Below are 19,174 nucleotides of genomic sequence, written 5' to 3'. Positions count from 1 at the left end.
TCAGAGATTTTACCATCTGTTTACTGTAGTATAACAACTATGTTAATTATAATGTCATATAATTGAATATGCTAGATTGCATTCTCAATATGCAGTTAGGTACCAAGCACTGTCTTTAAATCATTGAGCTATTTCACATATGACTACTTTTAACTTTCTTTGTGTTTGTGAAACATAACTGCCTGATTTCACCTTATAGTTTCATCTATATTGTTTGACTTTACATGTAGAGTTGTGATTCTTGCTTTTCTTTCACTTGATATCATAGGCACCAAAATTACACAATTTAAAAAGAAATAAAATAAAAACAGACCTTATTATAATGTTAATTGTGTTCAAAAGCATAATTTAAAGTCTTTACAACAGCGTATTGAGGCATTTAAAAATGAGACATTCCATAAATTTAATATTTAAGAAAGCAGAAGCTCCATACTTGTCAAAATAATACAAGTATACAAAAACTTAAAGTAAGTGTTAATATATACATACATACATATATATTCATTAACACTTACTTTGATCTTGTAAAAAAAATTAAAAAATAAATAAAGCAACAGCAAGTGAAAGCATACCTTGACAATGACCAGAGAAAGCAATCAAACTTCAGTGTCCTGGTCAAAAGTATGTTGGATAAGCAACATATTCACCAAGAGTGAAGAGAGATGTTTTTATTAGTGTAAACCTTGTTAAACATCTGTGGATCATAACCATTTACAACTATAAGACAGCTAAAAATGGTTTCATTTAAATGCCAATGAAAAAGAAAAATTACATACGTTTCTCTGTATATCAAACCTACAACTGTACTGATAAACATGAAACAACCTCACATCCATACACGAGATAGTTAAACCTCAATATTCAATTGCCAAATGTCATTTGATTTTAATCTGCGACACATAATAGCCACTAAGGGGATCAAATCTGAAACTGTCAGGAAGAAAATCTTTGCTTTTCCTTCAGGATGATAATATAAAGACATCATCATTTGCCAGGCAAATCTGAGAGCTAAAACAAAAACAGTCTTCTCGCAAATCTACCTCCAGCTGGCAGCATTTTGAGATGTTTCTCTTGGGCACATGTCTGACAAGTTTAACCAGCCAGAGATTATATATGTGTGTGTGTGTGTATTTTATATATATATATATATATATATATATATATATATATATATATATATATATATACATACATACAAGCACACGTTCAAAACTGTGAAATAATAGAATAAGTAGCAGAATTTAACAATACAAAAATAAAATCCTATTTATTTTGCACTACTCTGTATGCCACAAAGACAGCAACAGTGTCACAGTCGTGCAATATGAGAGGCAACATGTAAACAAGCATGCTTGTTTAGAACCAGTGTGGGGACTTAGAGGTGAGCTTTGCATCTGTTTAAAGCACACTTACGCTGTTGCTGTGCTTTATTTAAACTTTGCGGCTTTGCAGGGAGCAGCTTCAGTACCAATACCCTTCACCGCTACTGTCAGTCATTTGATCTGTCACTGTTTTCACCGTCAACTTGTCAGCCAAGACTAAAGCTGTCGATCAGTCAGGACAACGTTGGGGATCGTCAACAAGTTCCAATTTTAGACGTGGCGCCGAGATTTAGAGACGTGCAGGGCGACACAAAAGCCTCATTGATCTAAGGTGGAGATGGAGAGGCTCTCAGCCTGCCTACTTGAATATGCTGAGTGTCAGCATGCAATACTGAGTTCAGAAGGTTGAGTTTGCATACACCTTGATACCACTGAGGCGCGTCTACACATCCATCATTGTAGATTTGTATCCTCTACATGCTTCTGGACACAATTTTTCAGTGTCAGTGACACACTAAAGCACTAAAAATACGACACCCCCCCCCCCCCCCCAACAATAGTAGCTTCTATACAGATCAATAATATAGTTGCATAAGAAAATAATAAGTTAGGTTACACTCTTTGCATTCATACCAACTGTGGATTACATTTAGAACATGAATGGCCAAGTAACTGAATCATAAACTCTGTACTTCTGCAAAGTGTTTTGCAAAATTTCTTGTCTTTCTTGCTCCTCACTCACTCACCACTGCTATATGTGGAAGAAGCAGGCAGATGTTTATAAAGCTATGCCAGATATTTGTCGTGGGAGTTGGCAGTGACTAAAACCAGCACTGAAAATGATACATTTTTGTCCAGTCATATGGACAGAAGCACAACTCCAAATTAAGTTTAATATTACTCTTGAAGTAATCCGTGTATAAACAAGCCACTGTTCTCCAATACACTGGTTAGTGGCACAAATACCCATGGACCCCAAAAGACCAAACCGAATAAATTGGATGATTTCCCAGCTTTTCCTTAAGCATCTTGAATTTTTGCACATTTGAAAATTTGACAAAAATGTCTCAAAATACTACAGGCTGTACTGTCAGTAGGTTTGGTTCAGGCACTTAAGTTTCCTTTATGAGATGAACAAAAAACACTCTTCCTCTAATCAGCCTCATCTTGTACTTTGTAAACCCTGTAATATATTGTATTATTTAATTAGTTCGGCACTGTAGTCTGGTACTGTTAATGTCTTGGATAAACTGTAACCCACATAATTTCCTTAGGGATTATTAAAGTGTTCTAATTCTGATTCTTTTAAAATTCATTTCAGTACAATCTCATTTATAGTGTCAGTTTGCACTAGCTGTCATTACAAGATAGAGAAAGTAAAAAGACAAGAAACTTCCAAAATCGAACATTAAAACACTGAACATAGAGACAAAAACTTAACAACAACACAGGGCGGCAGGATAACCTGAAACAAGAAATATAACCATGAACAGAACCGACAGCTGAACTAAAACTAAGACGAATATACACTTAAAGAAAGTTACTACTCTTGTTATAGTCTTATGGTGCACTGGATCAACTGAAGGCTTTTCAGGGAGCTATCAGGATGGATAAAAATTAAAATTGGTTTTGTGGAGGTATGTAATAACAACAGGAGAGGTCTCAGTGTCTCAGTCACTCCAACTTTATTAACTGACTCTCAGAACATCACATACAGTAAGCGCCAATATCTCCACCCCAGCACTTTCCTTCAACTTGGGTGTGAGTGGAGCCACCTGGTGGTCCGCCACACATACCACCCCCCCCCCCCCCCCCCCCCCGAACACACAGTTAGGTCTCTATTCAGTCCAGGAAGCAAACAGCCCAAACGACTGAACCTGGGAGGGAGAGAACAGGCAGAGGAAGGTCCATCCTGTGAACGAGGCTGGTGAAGGTGAGCAGGAAAGGCAGAAGAAGGCTCAAACGCCGGTGGTCCGGGGGTAGTCCTGGGGGAAAAACCAGAGTCTGTCAACCCCATCGAAGGAGGGCGGCCACGGCAAGGGGCCTGGGCCGGCACTACATTACTGTCCGGAAGAACATGTGCAGGTTTAAGTATGTCAACACACACAGTCTCCCTTCGACCCCCAAAATCCAAAACAAAATGTTTCTGGCCCGGTTCGATAACCCTGAATGGGCCGTCATACAGCGGCCGCAGCGGTGTCCTGTGGGCATCGTGCCTGACAAAAACAAACTTTGCAGTCTCTAAAGTCTTTGGAACAAAAGTGTCAGGCACGCAATGGTGCACCGGACCAGGAACCCGAAGCTAGTGCAAAAGCGGGTTGAGAGATAGCACAGATGGATCGAAGCAGGGGGGAGGGTTCTCGGGCAAGAATTCTCCAGGCACGCGGAGGGGCTGACCAAACACTAGCTCAGCTGGGGAAGCGCCGAGATCCTCCTTAACAGCAGAGCGCAGCCCAAGCAAAACCCAAGGGAGGCCCAATTGCCATCCTCTAAGGAGGCGCGAAAAGCAGCCTTAAGTGACCGGTGGAACCGTTCACACATCCCATTAGCTTGCGGGTTGTATGCGGTTGTGCGGTGGACTTTAGCCCCCAGTCCATCAGCCATGGCCGACCAAAGCTCGGAAATAAACTGGGGGCCTCTGTCTGACATAATGTCCGTGGGTGGGCCGAAACGCGAGACCCAGGTCGACAAAAACGCCTTGGCCACCACTGCTGCGGTAGTGGACGCCAGGGGGACCGCCTCCAGCCACCTGGTGGTGCGGTCAACAACAGTCAAAAGGTGCGTAAAATCTTGTGACTGCGGCAGAGGACCCACCAGATCGACATGCACATGATCGAAACGTTTGCCGGGTATGAAGAACTGCTCCAGGGGCGCCTTGGTGTGTTTATGAACCTTCGCACGCTGGCAGGGAATGCCATGCCGACGCCCATTCCTTAACAGATTTGCGAAGGCCTGGTCAAACAAATTTAGAGCTGACCAGTTTAACAGAGGCCCGGACCACCAGATGAGAGAGAGCATGTACTGAGTCAAAAACTCGACGACGCCAGGAAACGGGAACCACTGGGCGAGGGCGGCCGGTGGAAACGTCACAGACGAGCAGGGGACTACCGTCCTGCACGGGTCTGTCCTCCAGTATGAGGCCCGTCTGGGTGGATTTAAGCGCAAGGATGTCCGGGTCACCGCTCTGATCGGCAGCCATGGTGGAGTAGTCTATGCCAAGAAAGACGGGAGAAACCAGCGCACGGGACAAACAGTCAGCCACATGATTGGATTTACCAGCCACGTGCCGAATGTCCGTGGTAAACTCAGAAATTGCAACTGGCGCTGCTGGCGTGCACTCCATGGATCAGAAACCTTGGACATGGCAAACGTCAAGGGTTTGTGGTCCACGTATGCGGTAAAGTGATGACCCTCGAGAAAAAAACGGAAATGATGAGTCGCCAGGTGGAGCACTAGTAGCTCCCTGTCAAAAACGCTGTAATTGCGTTCGCTGTCACGCAGCGTACGGCTGAAAAAGGCGAGTGGTTGCCAGACACCCGAGATTCACTGTTCCAGCACTGCACCCACTGCTATGTCCGACGCATCGGTGGTCAACACAATCGGCGCTGAGGCTGATGGGTGGGCCAGAAGGGCAGCATTAGCTAACGCTGACTTAGCATCAGAAAACGCTTGGACGCTTTCCGGAAACCAGTCAACGGAGTCATTAGCTTTCTTACCTTTTAACGCCCCATAAAGGGGCTTCAGCAGATGTGCCGCTCTGGGGAGAAAACGGTTGTAAAAATTCACCATCCCCAAAAATTCCTCCAGCGCCTTAACATTCGTGGGATGCGGAAATTCCGAAACAGCTCGGACTTTGTCAGGCAACGGAACCGTGCCCTCGGCGGAAATACGGTGCCCAAGGAAATCGAGAACTGGCAACCCAAACTGGCATTTAGACGGATTAATAATCAGTCCATGCTCCGCCAAACGCTGAAAAACCTGACGCAGATGGAACATGTGCTGCTCCTTCGAGCTGCTGGCCACCAGTATATCATCAAGATATACAAGAACAAAGGGCAGCCCGCGCAAGACCGAGTCCATCAACCGCTGGAAGGTTTGGGCGGCACCTTTCAGGCCAAACGGCATGCGCAGAAACTCGAAAAGGCCGAAAGGTGTAATTACGGCAGTTTTGGGGACATCCTCCGCGCACACGGGAACCTGGTGATATCCCCGTACCAAATCGATCTTCGAAAAAACCGAGGTCCCCGCAAGATGGGCGGAAAAATGTTGGATGTGTGGAATGGGATAACGATCGTTCTCCGTGACATTATTAAGACAGCGGAAATCCCCACAAGGTCGCCACCGACCATCAGATTTAGGCACCATGTGTAACGGGGAAGCCCAGGCACTATTTCAATTCAATTCAATTCAATTTTATTTATATAGCGCCAAATCACAACAAAAGTTGCCTCAAGGCGCTTCATAGATGCAGAGAAAAACCCAACAATCATATGACCCCATATGAGCAAGCACTTTGGCGACAGTGGGAAGGAAAAACTCCCTTTTAACAGGAAGAAACCTCCGGCAGAACCAGGCTCAGGGAGGGGCGGGGCCATCTGCTGCGACCGGTTGGGGTGAGAGAAGGAAGACAGGATAAAAGACATGCTGTGGAAGAGAGACAGAGGTTAATAACAGATATGATTCAATACAGAGAGGTCTGTTAATACATAGTGAGTGAGAAAGGTGACTGGAAAGGAAAAACTCAATGCATCATGGGAATCCCCCGGCAGCCTACATCTATTGCAGCATAACTAAGGGAGGATTCAGGGTCACCTGGTCCAGCCCTAACTATATGCTTTAGCAAAAAGGAAAGTTTTAAGCCTAATCTTAAAAGTAGAGATAGTGTCTGTCTCCCGAATCCAAACTGGAAGCTGGTTCCACAGAAGAGGGGCCTGAAAACTGAAGGCTCTCCCTCCCATTCTACTTTTAAATACTCTAGGAACAACAAGTAGGCCTGCAGAGCGGGAGCGAAGTGCTCTAATAGGGTGATATGGTACTACAAGGTCATTAAGATAAGATGGGGCCTGATTATTTAAGACCTTGTATGTGAGGAGCAGGATTTTGAATTCAATTCTGGATTTAACAGGAAGCCAATGAAGGGAAGCCAAAACAGGAGAAATATGCTCTCTCTTTCTAGTCCCTGTCAGTACTCTTGCTGCAGCATTTTGGATTAACTGAAGGCTTTTCAGTGAGTTTTTTGGACATCCTGATAATAATGAATTGCAGTAGTCCAGCCTGGAAGTAATAAATGCATGAACTAGTTTTTCAGCGTCACTCTGAGACAGGATATTTCTAATTTTAGAGATGTTGCGCAAATGGAAGAACGCAGTCTTACATATTTGTTTAATATGTGCGTTGAAGGACATATCCTGGTCAAAAATGACTCCAAGGTTCCTCACAGTGTTACTGGAGGCCAAGGTAATGCCATCCAGAGTAAGAATCTGGTTAGATACCATATTTCTAAGCTTTTCAGCGCCGAGTACAATGACCTCAGTTTTATCTGAGTTAAGAAGCAGAAAGTTAGTGGCCATCCAAGTCTTTATGTCTTTAAGACATTCCTGCAGTTTAACTAATTGGTGTGTGTTATCTGGCTTCATGGACAGATAGAGCTGGGTGTCATCTGCATAGCAGTGAAAATGTATGCTATGTCTTCTAATGATGCTGCCTAGGGGAAGCATGTATAATGTAAACAGAATTGGTCCTAGCACCGAACCCTGTGGAACTCCATAATTAACCTCAGTGTGTGAAGAGGACTCTCCATTTACATGCACAAATTGGAGTCTATTAGATAGATATGATACAAACCACTGCAGTGCAATACCTGTAATACCTACAGCATGTTCTAATCGCTCTAATAGGATATTATGGTCAACAGTATCGAATGCTGCACTAAGGTCAAGAAGGACAAGCACAGAGATGAGTCCACTGTCAGAGGCCATAAGAAGATCATTTGTAACCTTCACTAAAGCTGTTTCTGTGCTGTGATGAACTCTGAAACCTGACTGAAACTCTTCAAATAAACCATTCCTCTGCAGATGATCTGTTAGCTGTTTGACAACTACTCTTTCAAGGATTTTTGATATGAAAGGAAGGTTGGAGATTGGCCTATAATTAGCTAAGACTGCTGGGTCTAGAGATGGCTTTTTGAGTAAAGGTTTAACTGCAGCCACCTTGAAGGCCTGTGGTACATAGCCGATTATTAGAGATAGGTTGATCATATATAAGATCGAAGAATTAATCAATGGCAGGACTTCTTTGAGCAGTTTTGTAGGAATGGGGTCTAAAAGACACGTTGATGGTTTGGAGGAAGTAATTATTGAAGTTAACTCAGAAAGATCGATTGGAGAAAAAGAGTCTAACTTAACATCAATGGTACTAAGAGTAGCTGTAGATAATATTACATCTGTGGGATGATTATTGGTAATTTTTTCTCTAATGATAAAAATTTTATTTGTGAAGAAGTTCATGAAGTCATCACTAGTTAACGTTAAAGGGATGGTTGGCTCAAAAGAGCTCTGACTTTTTGTCAGCCTGCTGTCATTTTTAGCATCAACATGGATGTTAAAATCACCCACAATAATTATTTTATCTGAGCTCAGAACTAAATTAGATATAAAGTCTGAGAAATCAGACAGAAACTCTGTGTAAGGCCCAGGTGGACAATAAATGATAACAAGTAAGACTGGTTTCTGAGTTTCATAGCTGGGGTGGACAATGTTAAGCATCAGGCTTTCAAATGAATTAAAAGTCTGTCTTGGTCTTTCATTAATTAATAGACTGGTGTGAAAAATTGCTGCCACACCGCCCCCTCGACCTGTGCTTCGAGATTTCTGGTAGTTAGAACACTGCACGATGCCCAGACGCTCCATGGTGGCAAATTCTTCCCGAGCGACAGCCAGTTTGGCAGGGTCGAGGCGGCGCACGCGTGCGAACACCGGGGGCCCTACTGTAGTTATGTAATGCTCCACCCCATGCTTCGTCACCGTGCTCGAGAAAGTGGGGACAGTGAGTGAGGGAAACTCAGAAAGCAAACACTGAAAAACGTCACCCGAATCTACTGAGTTAGCATGCACCACGGGCTGAGCACCCCGAGTCAAACAGGGCAATGAGGAAAATGGCACAGCATCAATTAAACGTCTGTTAGCAACATCAACCAGCAGTCCGTGAGCACAAAGAAAATCAGCGCCTATTATAGGCACAGAGCTAGCAGCAACAACAAAGTTCCACTGAAAGTCACGGTCATGAAAGCAAACAGTCACCAACCTTTCACCGAAGGTTTTGATGGGAGAGCCATTAGCCGCTGTTAGCAATGGCCCGCAGCCCTCAGCTAGCCTGTCCGAGCCAGCCGGGGGAAGAAGGCTCTTCTGTGAGCCGGAGTCCACCAGTAAACGCCTCCCCGAGCGTGAGTCCTCTAAGAACAGCAGCCTTTCCTTGTTGCCAGCGGTCGCGGCTGCTACAGAGCGCTGACATGCCCGTTTCCCTGGGTCTGGAAACTGCAAGGCAGGAGACAGCGCCGTGCCTTCGCTCCAAAACGCTGGTGATAAAAGCAAAGCCCATTTCCGCGGTGCCGCCGTGCAGCGACTCCGGCTACCGTGGACGAGTTGGAGGGCCCCTGGAGCATCGGTGAGGGGGCGGGGGAAAACGCTGGTGAGTCCTGAACAATCGCCTGGACGCCGAAACTCCTGGTAGCCAGGAGAATGCGATCCGCCTCTTCCGCAAGGGAGCGGTAATCCTTCGTGGCCAATAGCGGGGAGTTGGCAAGGCCAGCGCGCACTGGAGCCGGCAGCTGTCGGAGAAAGTGGTGGGTGAAGAGAAATCCTCCGTCATCCGCGCCCAGCAAGGACAGCATGCTCTCCACGAGCTCGAGAGCGGTGCCGTCGCCCAGGCCCGCGAGGGAATGGAGTTTCTCGGCCCGCTCAGCATCAGAGAGGGAGTAACGCCGCAGCAGCAGTGCCTTGAGGGCGGTGTACTTGCCTTGGGCTGGGGGGTCCTGGAGGAGAGTCATCACGCGGCGGGTTGACAGCGGGTCAAGTGAGGCCACCACATGGTGGTATTTAGTATCGTCGGCTGAAACTCCACGAAGAGCAAACTGAGCTTCTACGTGCACGAACCATGAAGGAGGATCGTGAAGCCAAAAATCCGCCAATTTAAGCGCCACAGCAAACGCAGCCATCGGCAGAGGTGAAAGTCCGGCGGCAGCCGATGCCTCCAGGCCGGAGCTGGCTTCGTCGTCGAGCCTTAGCATGTTCACTACAGGGGTCACCAATGTGGAGGTATGTAATAACGACAGGAGAGGTCTCAGTGTCTCAGTCACTCCAACTTTATTAACTGACTCTCAGAACATCACATATAGTTAGCGCCAAAATCTCCACCCCAGCACTTCCCTTCAACTTGGGTGTGAGTGGAGCCACCTGGTGGTCCGCCACAGTTTATGGTTTTATGCAAAGTTTAAAATTCCCACTAGCCTTAGCTAAATTTTATTTAGTTTATTGTAAACATGCTAACCTACCACTGTGCATATGATAAGCAATGCACAACGTTTGTTTAAGGTTGCTATTAAGCATGTTAAATGCTTATTGGGATCCTTTTTGCAGATTTCTGTACATTAGCAGCAGTGTTCGGCAAGTTACTTTGAAAAAGTAATTAATTATAGTTACTAGTTACTTCTTCAAAAAAGTAACTGAGTTAATAACTGAGTTACAAGATTCTAAAAGTAATGAATTATTTGAAAAGTAACTATTGCATTACTTTAAAAAAAAAAGTTTAACCCTCTGGGGTCCAGGGTAGAATTGGCCATTTTAACCACTTTGATTTTCCCTCCACATTTCACCTTTAAAAACTATTTACTTTGCCTTGTTTGGGTCAGCACAACCTAACGTGTCTGAATTTACAGTTATGGATTCATTTTGACATACTGTATTAACAAAAAACATAAAATCTGAGTAGAAAAAGTTATATTTTTTACTGTAACAACCACAAACATGTTTAATGAATCATATTTCATAACTTTAAATGCAAATGTAAATGGTCAATTTTAAAATCATACGCACAAGTTTTGCAAACAACAAAGTTATTTGCAGCCATTTACCTTTTACCCTTTTTTAAATAACCACTTCAAACTATTTACATAACAATCAGGTGTTCTGCATTTAATAAGATGCCACACAAATTATTTGTGCCACTCCAAATATTTCTGTCCACTATAAAGGAGAACATCACAGCCTGATTCCTGCAGGTCTGACTGCAGCAGGTGTATCACTCCTCCTGTTTTCATTCAGCAGTCGCCTCATTGTTCTGACACACAACACAAAACTATTCACGCTAAACGTCACAAATCTCTCCCATCTCAAAACTCTCGCTCTCTCTCTTTTTCTGCTGTCTTGCTCTCTCTCTCTCTCTCTCTCTCTCTCTCTCTTGTCACTTCTAAAACTTCCCGTCTTCCTAAACAACCAAATGTCATGTTGCCATATCATTTTTTTTTTTTTTGATTGGTCGACATGGTGCATTTTTCCAAAAAAACACGAAAAGGCTGTTTTTTTTTTCTTTTCATAAGCAGAGTGCTTGCTAGCGCTGTCCTTAGACAGTAAACATGAAGAAACTATTGAGGAAAAAACACTTGGATATATTGTTTATCATGACTCTGGTTTTACGTGGCCCATCAGCACAATTTAAAAACTGGTATATATCACCTTGTTGCTTTGTCATCTTGAAGTGGTCATGTGATTGGCTTACCACGACTACTTTATTGTTCCTCAGTCAAACAGCAGAACTCATGCGGTTGTTTTGCCCCCTAGCTTCAGGTGTTGTGCCAAAAAGTGATAGTCGGCCAGAAAGTGATTGCCATCCTTGGGAGCGCACACAGCTGCTTAATATGGAGCCCCTCTGATGACATGGTCCAAAAAATAAATATATTGTGGCCACAAAATACTACTTTGTGGGCACAAAATGGGTATAACATGCCCACGAAATACTTATTTGTGCTCACGAAATACTATTTCGAGGGCACGAAATAGGTATAACGTGCGCACGAAATGCTAATTTGTGCCCACGAAACACTTGACCGATAACCGTGATCCTTCCCAGGCCCTTGCAGTTGGTTGACAATAAAATCTATCCCGGCGTCCAGGTCGTACTTACGTCTGTAAAGCAACTGGGCTCTCAATATCCTTTTTCAAATGTCTCTCCGTAATAATGGTTCCTTGGATTGCCAGGCTTTTCAAAATGCATTTGTAGGTCATCCCCAGCCTAAAATAAAACTCAATCATACTGTCTCTGTCCATGGTGTATAGGTTTAGCCTACTCTTATGCTTTTGTCTCTACGCAGCTGTCCAGGAATTGTATCAACATGATGTGCGCACGTTATCTATTTCATTGCCACAAATACGTAATTCGTTGCCACGTTATACCCAATTTGTGCCCACAAATTAGCATTTAGTGCGCACGTTATACCTATTTCATGCCCTCGAAATAGTATTTTGTGACCACAAATAAGTATTTCGAGGGCACAAAGTAGTATTTTGTGGCCACAATTTATTTATTTTTTGGACCATGTCATCAGAGGGGCTCTGTAGCTTAAAGCTGTAGCGCCTAGATTACTTATGTAGACAGCTACTTCCGTGCAACTGGTATGAAACGCAATAAGCTGTAGACAGCTTCAACCGTCTGTTTGTTGAGAAATCACGCGACCGCACCGCATTTTCTCGTTAGTAACGGTAACGGCGTTGTAATGATAGAAACAGTAATTAGTTAGATTACTCGTTACCAGTGTTGGGTAAGTTACTTTAAAATAGTAACTTAGTTACATTACTAGTTACTTCTATCAAAAGTAACTCAGTTACTTCAAGTTACTCGTTACTTTCAAAGTAACTAGTTACTAGGGAAAGTAACTTTGGTTTTACTCAGAATTCTCTTGTTAATGTGTTGCTTCCATAACTTTGCCAGTCTTCTAGCTTGCTTACTTGCCACAAGTGCACTGTGCCACCTACCAATAGAAAGGAAAAGATAATGTGCATATTTCCACGAGAGAATGCCATGATTCTAGCCTACGTCACAGCGTCATGTGCGCCTTTTACATCCAACACAAAAACTGCAGTCGTGGTGCTTTGATTGTACTCAGAACTCGGAAATTCTGCCTTCTGAATAGGAAGATGTAGGCAACACCAGACTGCAGATGAGCTGCATACAGAGCTGGACTGGGACAGAAAATTGGCCCGGCATTTTGACTTGAGACTGGCCCGCCATTATAGGAAAAATCATAAAGCCTTTGAATGAAAACAAACGCTGTTGTGACAGTGATGTACACTGTTCTGATGGTATATATGTACCAATCTATCAATCGTTTGCTGTAAGATTCAGATAATTATTTTTTAAAAGCTAGACATTTTAAATGAGAATAAGAAAGAAAAGTATTTCTTTGTGCCCCCCTCTCCCTGTTAATGCCCTACCTGGCCCCCCTGGCAAACCTTTGCTAGACCCGCCCCTGCACAGTTACCAGCTGTCAGCTACTTAGAAAAGGATCCTGGGGTTATCTGTCTCTCAGAAACAGTTCATAACTTCCCTTCAACTCATTCATGTCACCTAAAAGGTAAACCTGTTTCTCCATCACCTGTTCAGCTCTGATGATTCAGTATGGACATCTCCTGGTTTCATCTTCATGTTTCCCTCTCACCAGATAACCAAACCGACATCATGACCAGCAGCTTTTTTGCAGCTGTGGCTCCAGCAAACATCAGCTGATACTAGAAATTAATATTAAATAAATTCTAACAACGGCTGCTCAAGCTTAAACGTGCTGCTGTTGTTTAACGTAACATTGGCTGGTTTCCTCTTTCTGGCGCAAAGTGGGCGATAAACAAACAAGAGAGCCGATCAGCTGATCATTGATCAGTTTTCATGATTGAAGTAGAAACAGGAGAGGGAGGGGGGAGAATGAAAGAAGAAGAGGCAGCTGTGCAGCAAAGACACAGAATAACTCCAGCTTTGTGTCTTTTTCATTGTAGCTGAATTACGGGACAAACTGTTCCTTTTCACCTCAATAAGAAACGCGTAATATTTTCTCTGAATACCAGACGGGACGGTTGGCAACTCTAATAACTTATGAACAAAATAAAGTTCAACATCATTAACTTCATAGCACCCACCCAGCTGTATAGAAACTCCGTCATGCTAGCTAGTACGCAGTACGGAAAAAGTCAGAATAACGAAAATAAACTCCACCTAAACTTGGTTTATATCTGACCCAGATAGACTGCAGGTCATAACTTCTTACCTGAAGTTCAGTTCACACTTGGACCGGCGGCTGCCTCGGGTCTCTTTTCCTTCTGCGTCCCCTTTCCCTCATCCACCTGCTGCCTCCACCACTTGCTAATGTTACAGAATCTGTGGAAGCTCCGCGATAGCCACCACACGAAGTAACGAGTAACGACCGTATCTAAATCCCAGTAACGACTAACGCGTTCCTGATTTTGGCATAATAACTAGTTACCGTGCTCGTTACCACAATAATAACGTAGTTACTGTAACGCGTTACTTAATAACGTGTTAGTCCCAACACTGCTCGTTACTGAAAAAAGTAACGCCGTTACTTGTAACGCCATTATTCCCATCACTGATTAGTGGTACAATCAAAGCACTGCTCCACCTAAATTCAACTTGACAGAGCAGCTAGCATGGATGAAAAATCTTTTGCTGAGAGAGCTGGGAGCCTTTCAATATTAACTGCACTGGTCAGTAATTTTTATTTAGTATGGAGCACTTGTAAGAGCAGTATTTTACAGCTAGAACAGTAGCGTCTGCTGCAGGGATGAACTGCTCTTGATTTTCTGACTCATTTTGAACATATAATTCTTTACATTGCCTTGAAATCTTTTGGTTACTGTAGCCATTAGCAAGTCCTGTCTGTAATGTAGCCTCAGACATCTTACAGGATTACTTTACTTTATAGGCTTATCTTTATGTGTCACTTTGCATACTTTTGCTTTCTGTTATGGGTTACTATATGGGTTATGGGTAACACATAATAATCAGCAGAATTACTTTGGAGTATTGGAGCATCTCAAGTTGTATAAGACTTTTTTGTGTATGAAATAAAGGAGATTTTTTTCAGGTTTATTTGCTGTCCTGCTATATATTGCCCGTGATTAAATTCACTAATTTGATAAAGTTCACATTTCCAACAGGAACACTTAGTAAAATGACCAACCACTCCCACTGATTTTAATCTCATCTGAATACAGCTTGCTTCTTGTGTGCAGAGCATTTCAGCTTTGTGAAACAAAAGTGTCACAGATTCCACGCTCTACTGTAATCCAGTGTTTGAATTTTTAAATTGCTCAGTTTCATTTTAATACCTTAACACTTCAGCAACACTTAAATCTTATTGCAAGCAACTGTAAATCTTACTGCAAGCTCCACGTGTGTGTTCACTGCTATCGGTGGAAGGCAAAGTGCAAGTACCCGCCATACTACTGCTATCACAGAAAAGAAAGCACCACATCTAGCGAGCCCAGAGCTCCCCATTAAAAAAGCTGCCAAGGAGGCAGCCTTATCTGGAAATGAGCAATCTAGTTTTCAAAAGCTGCTTTCTGCCAAATGTTTATCTCATAGAACAAATAGGACAAAACATTGCATTAACCATCCTGCAGACTCGGTTCTTTGGATGACAGAGTAGTGTAAGCATGATGCAATTCCAGAGCTAGGCCTCCTATCATGAGTTATAACAAATCTCATACGGCATCAAAGCTTTATGAAAAAACAAACAAACAGCAACTTTAAAGCTTTGCAAATGAAAAACAAGAAAATACTCACTAATACTAGCATCCTGGGGTGAGTCCATGGCACGATCTGTTGACAGGTCAGTTTGAGCGAGGCTGCTACTCACTCTTTTGGCTGGGGAGGTGTGGATGGCTGGGACTTCCTGGTCAGAGTGACAGAGAGAGACAGAGGACTATCAGAGGAAACACCTTGCTTTTTCAACAGCAAGATGGAGAAGTGACTCTACAGGTCATCAAAACCAGCTGGCATGGCAATGTCATTACACCCTATCACACATACACACACAGACAGAAAAACACATGGTTACATACATACCTCAAATACAAGCAATGATACAGTCAAAGTGACATTTAAGCTCCAGTTAGACCGAGGTACTGACATCTAGTCTCCACATATGCACAACTACACACGGATATCTGAGTGCAACCAGACCCAACCTCGAACACAATTTAAACATTAAGCATTGACTGGAAAGTTAGTGTAAACAGCATTTGGTTGAATTTTAATGGAGCCACTCTCGCTCTAACTACAAGTGCTTTCACAGGCTGCTATTGATAAGAGGTACACTGGTAAGCAGCATGTCCTTGGTGTACTCGTGCTTGTTTTTCCCCAGGAAGAATTTTGTCAAAACTTAGAAGTCAGCCACTGCAACATGTCTATTCAGTTGCAAATCATCCCCACGGAGAACAAGCACACCTGTGTCTGAGTGTGTGTATCCTTCTCTTTGCAAATGTGCGGGTGTGTTTTTTTCATTTGCAAATCAAATATATCTCCCATGGCGGTTTTTCGACAGTACCTAGTCGGGCGTCGACACAGAAGGACAATAAACACTCTCAGCTCTACACACGTAAAAACCGTGTGAAACATATACACGTGCATGCAAACCTGTGTCTGTCTTGCTTATTCTCATTTCACTGTGCTGAAGGTGTCAACCATAATTTCAATGTTGACAATGTGTTGTCCTTGCAGCAAAGGACAAAACATTGTCCTCAAAAATCTCATTTAGCAAATCCCTGAAAGACATGCATGGTCATTTGCATATTTTCCTTTGGTATCACATACACAGACACACACCATGGGAATACAGGGATGCAAGCATAATCTCCCTCTTTCTGTCACTGCTGTTGTCCCTGGCTTGCTGAAGTAGTACTCACATCAAATAAAGCTCAAATCAGAAAGTGCAGCTCCCCAGTGCTTTAAGTTTGACTGCTGATTTTTATACTCAGTATGTTGTCTACAACACAATGTTATTTTGCTCACTGGAAGATGTACTGTGCAACTGTATGCTATAAAGGCCACTGTGTGAAAAATGTGTGCTGGTGTGATTTCATTACTGCTGGTTGCAGGAGTGAATGCCACTGAATGAGCCATTAAACATTTACTTATCTTGACTATCTGATGGGTTTGTTTACTCTTCAATAAACTGTGAATACATATGGTGAGCTGGTGAGAGCACTTAAACATACCAAAGTAAAGTATTCTCTGTCCATTTATCTTAAATAGTGTACATGTTTAAACAACCAGCTGCGTGTCATACAGCTTCTCACACATCTGTTCTTGTTCCATCTTGTGGCTGGCGTTCGCTATTGTCTCTGGAGGCAGAATTAATGCAGCTTGACAATGGAGTCATTGTAATTTTTTAAGATTCCTCAAGGGTGTATCTCTGTCCCATGCATAATGCCTGGAGCTTATCAAGTTGAGAAGCCAGCAGCTTGCAGATAATTGTTTGTACATTCACAATGTAGCTAAACCTCTAGCTTCCACTGGTTCTGCTTCCACTGAGAGTTATCAGCTATTACAGTTATGAGCAGTGCTTAGTGTGGAAACATTTATCCTAATGACAGATGAGCTTTCTCTTCCTAACTACGTCAGTCAACATGTGTGATATAAGAAAGTTTTAATAACATATTTAACACATTAGTCGTAAAAGCTTTAATGAGGAACTCCTGCCATGTCCAGTTTAATGGACATGGCAGGAGTTTCTGGTGGTGCCAGAGAGTTGGTGATCACTAAATACACCAAGTTTAACTTGCTGTTTTTCTTATATGCCATCTTCCTTTTTACCCCTCAGCTGTAAGAGGTTGGGTGGGTGGGCAGCTATTGTGCACACCCAACTTTGTGAATATGATAATTCAAGAATGAGGCGAGATAGGATTTTCAAATTGAAACAATAGGTGCATCTACTACCTACTACCAAGGTCAGAGGTCACGTTTTCTGAAAGATTTGCACACGTGAAAACTTATGAAAGAAGTCATCCAAGATTTTCACATTTATACCACATGTGCATCTTTAGGCGACTGAGAAGTAGCACTGGTGACTCATAGTAATTTCAATAATACTTAATCTCACTGTAGATATTAGCAGTTAATTACTCACACTCAAGCCTTTTAATTCAGTGCAGATTTTTTTCATAAACACATTTGATAAGTTTTTAAATCAGATGTATTTCTCAGCTGATTAAAAGCCATTTGTTGTACATAGTATTATGACTAAAATCATAACACTAATTATAATTGCAAGACTGTCATTTTCTATGATTTATTAAAAAACATGTTACACATATTGAACATTAAAAACGAGAACATTAAGAACGAAATATATTTTGAAGTCAGTCTAAATGTAGCCTGCAGACAGTCTGTGATCTGAACATTTTATGTTGAAACCTGCTCACAAATTGAGATTCAGTCATTATGCTGTCAACATTACCAAAAGTACGGAGTCTGAAATTCAGAGTCTGACTCTCTGCATACTTTCCACTGAAAATCATCTAAATCAGTCTCAGTGGGTCGACCACTGGACCAACCACCCAAAATTATCATAGACTGCGTAATGGTGCAGCGAACTGTATTTGATTCAAGTCCACTTGCATATCAGGATGGATCCAACATGGAAAAGGATAACAGAGATTCTTTATTTAAAATGGCTCATCCTCCCAAAATTATGCTGAATTTTTTCAAATCTATAAAAGCTGAGGCCTTTCTTTTAACATTTGACTTTAGTGATAAAACATTACATTCATTAAATATTTGGAAAGCCATTCTGCATTTTTTAGTTCAGTAACTACCAATAGCAGTAACTCAGTAAAAGTGGGTTCTCCTTCCTGCCCTCCTATTTAAGATAAATATCAAGGTCTGTCACATGTTCATATTCCTAGATCCACTGGATTCAAACGGAGGGTTTGCTCTTTACTTACCTGTTGCCATGGTGAATCCTAGTATTGGACTCTGATGGAGATGGCTTTCTTTTCTTACTCATGTATCTGCTTGAACTAACCCTGATCACCTTTTTGGAATTGAAAAGTCAGTTGTTGACCTCAGAGTTAATTAACTCTTTTAAACAGAATATTGATTACAGCCAAGCCGATATGGTCTTTGACTTGGCCAGTCCAAAACCTTCTGTTTTTCCCCCCCTGAAAAAGTTATTTGTTGAGTGTGTTTTCATTCTTTGCTGTATGATCGAGTTGTTCTCAAATATTTTGAATGTACTTCTCTTTAATGTAGCAGAAGACAGAAGACAAAATGATTGCATTAGGCTTCTGTATTCACTCTGCTAAGACAGTCCTAAATTACATCATCAATAAAAATGATTTAGTCTGTTCCAAAACGGTGAATGGACTGGTTCTTATATAGTGCTCTTCTACTCTATCTGACCAGTCAAAGCACTTTATACAACTTGTCTCATTCATCCATTCACACTCATTCATGCAAACACTTTTTTTGCTTTCTCTATGAAATGCTTTCTGTCGAACATTCATACTTTAGATAGACGCATTAGAGAGCAACTTGGGATTTGTATCTTGCCGTGCAGACTGGAGCAGCCAGTTATGTTCAGTTCAGCTTTATGTATATAATGCCAAATCACAACAATGTTACACTTTTTATTGTACCCTACAATAATCGAGAGAAAACCAAGCACTTGGGTACAGTAAGGGGGGAAAAACTCTCTTTTAACAGAAAGAAACCTCCAGTAGAACTAGGCTCACGGAGGGCCGCCACAAGTCATGACCAGTTGGGGGTGAGGAGGAGGAGACATGACAAAA

At 42.4% G+C, this 19,174-nt stretch overlaps 1 protein-coding gene across 2 annotated transcripts in view; it reads right to left on the bottom strand.

Moving 5' to 3' along the window:
* Positions 1-19,174, bottom strand: part of xirp2a (xin actin binding repeat containing 2a) — a 74,633-nt gene that overhangs the window by 35,273 nt on the left and 20,186 nt on the right. For both annotated transcript variants that reach the window (XM_085151166.1, XM_085151168.1), the window contains exon 2: positions 15,168-15,276. In XM_085151166.1, the coding sequence (XP_085007292.1) occupies positions 15,168-15,276 (109 nt within the window). The remainder of the gene's footprint in view (positions 1-15,167; positions 15,277-19,174) is intronic.

The sequence above is a fragment of the Neolamprologus multifasciatus genome, chromosome 23, assembly GCF_963576455.1.
Source record: "Neolamprologus multifasciatus chromosome 23, fNeoMul1.2, whole genome shotgun sequence".
Lineage (NCBI taxonomy): Eukaryota > Metazoa > Chordata > Actinopteri > Cichliformes > Cichlidae > Neolamprologus > Neolamprologus multifasciatus.
Note: the sequence above shows the minus strand (reverse complement) of the source record. Positions and strands in the feature narration are given on the sequence as shown.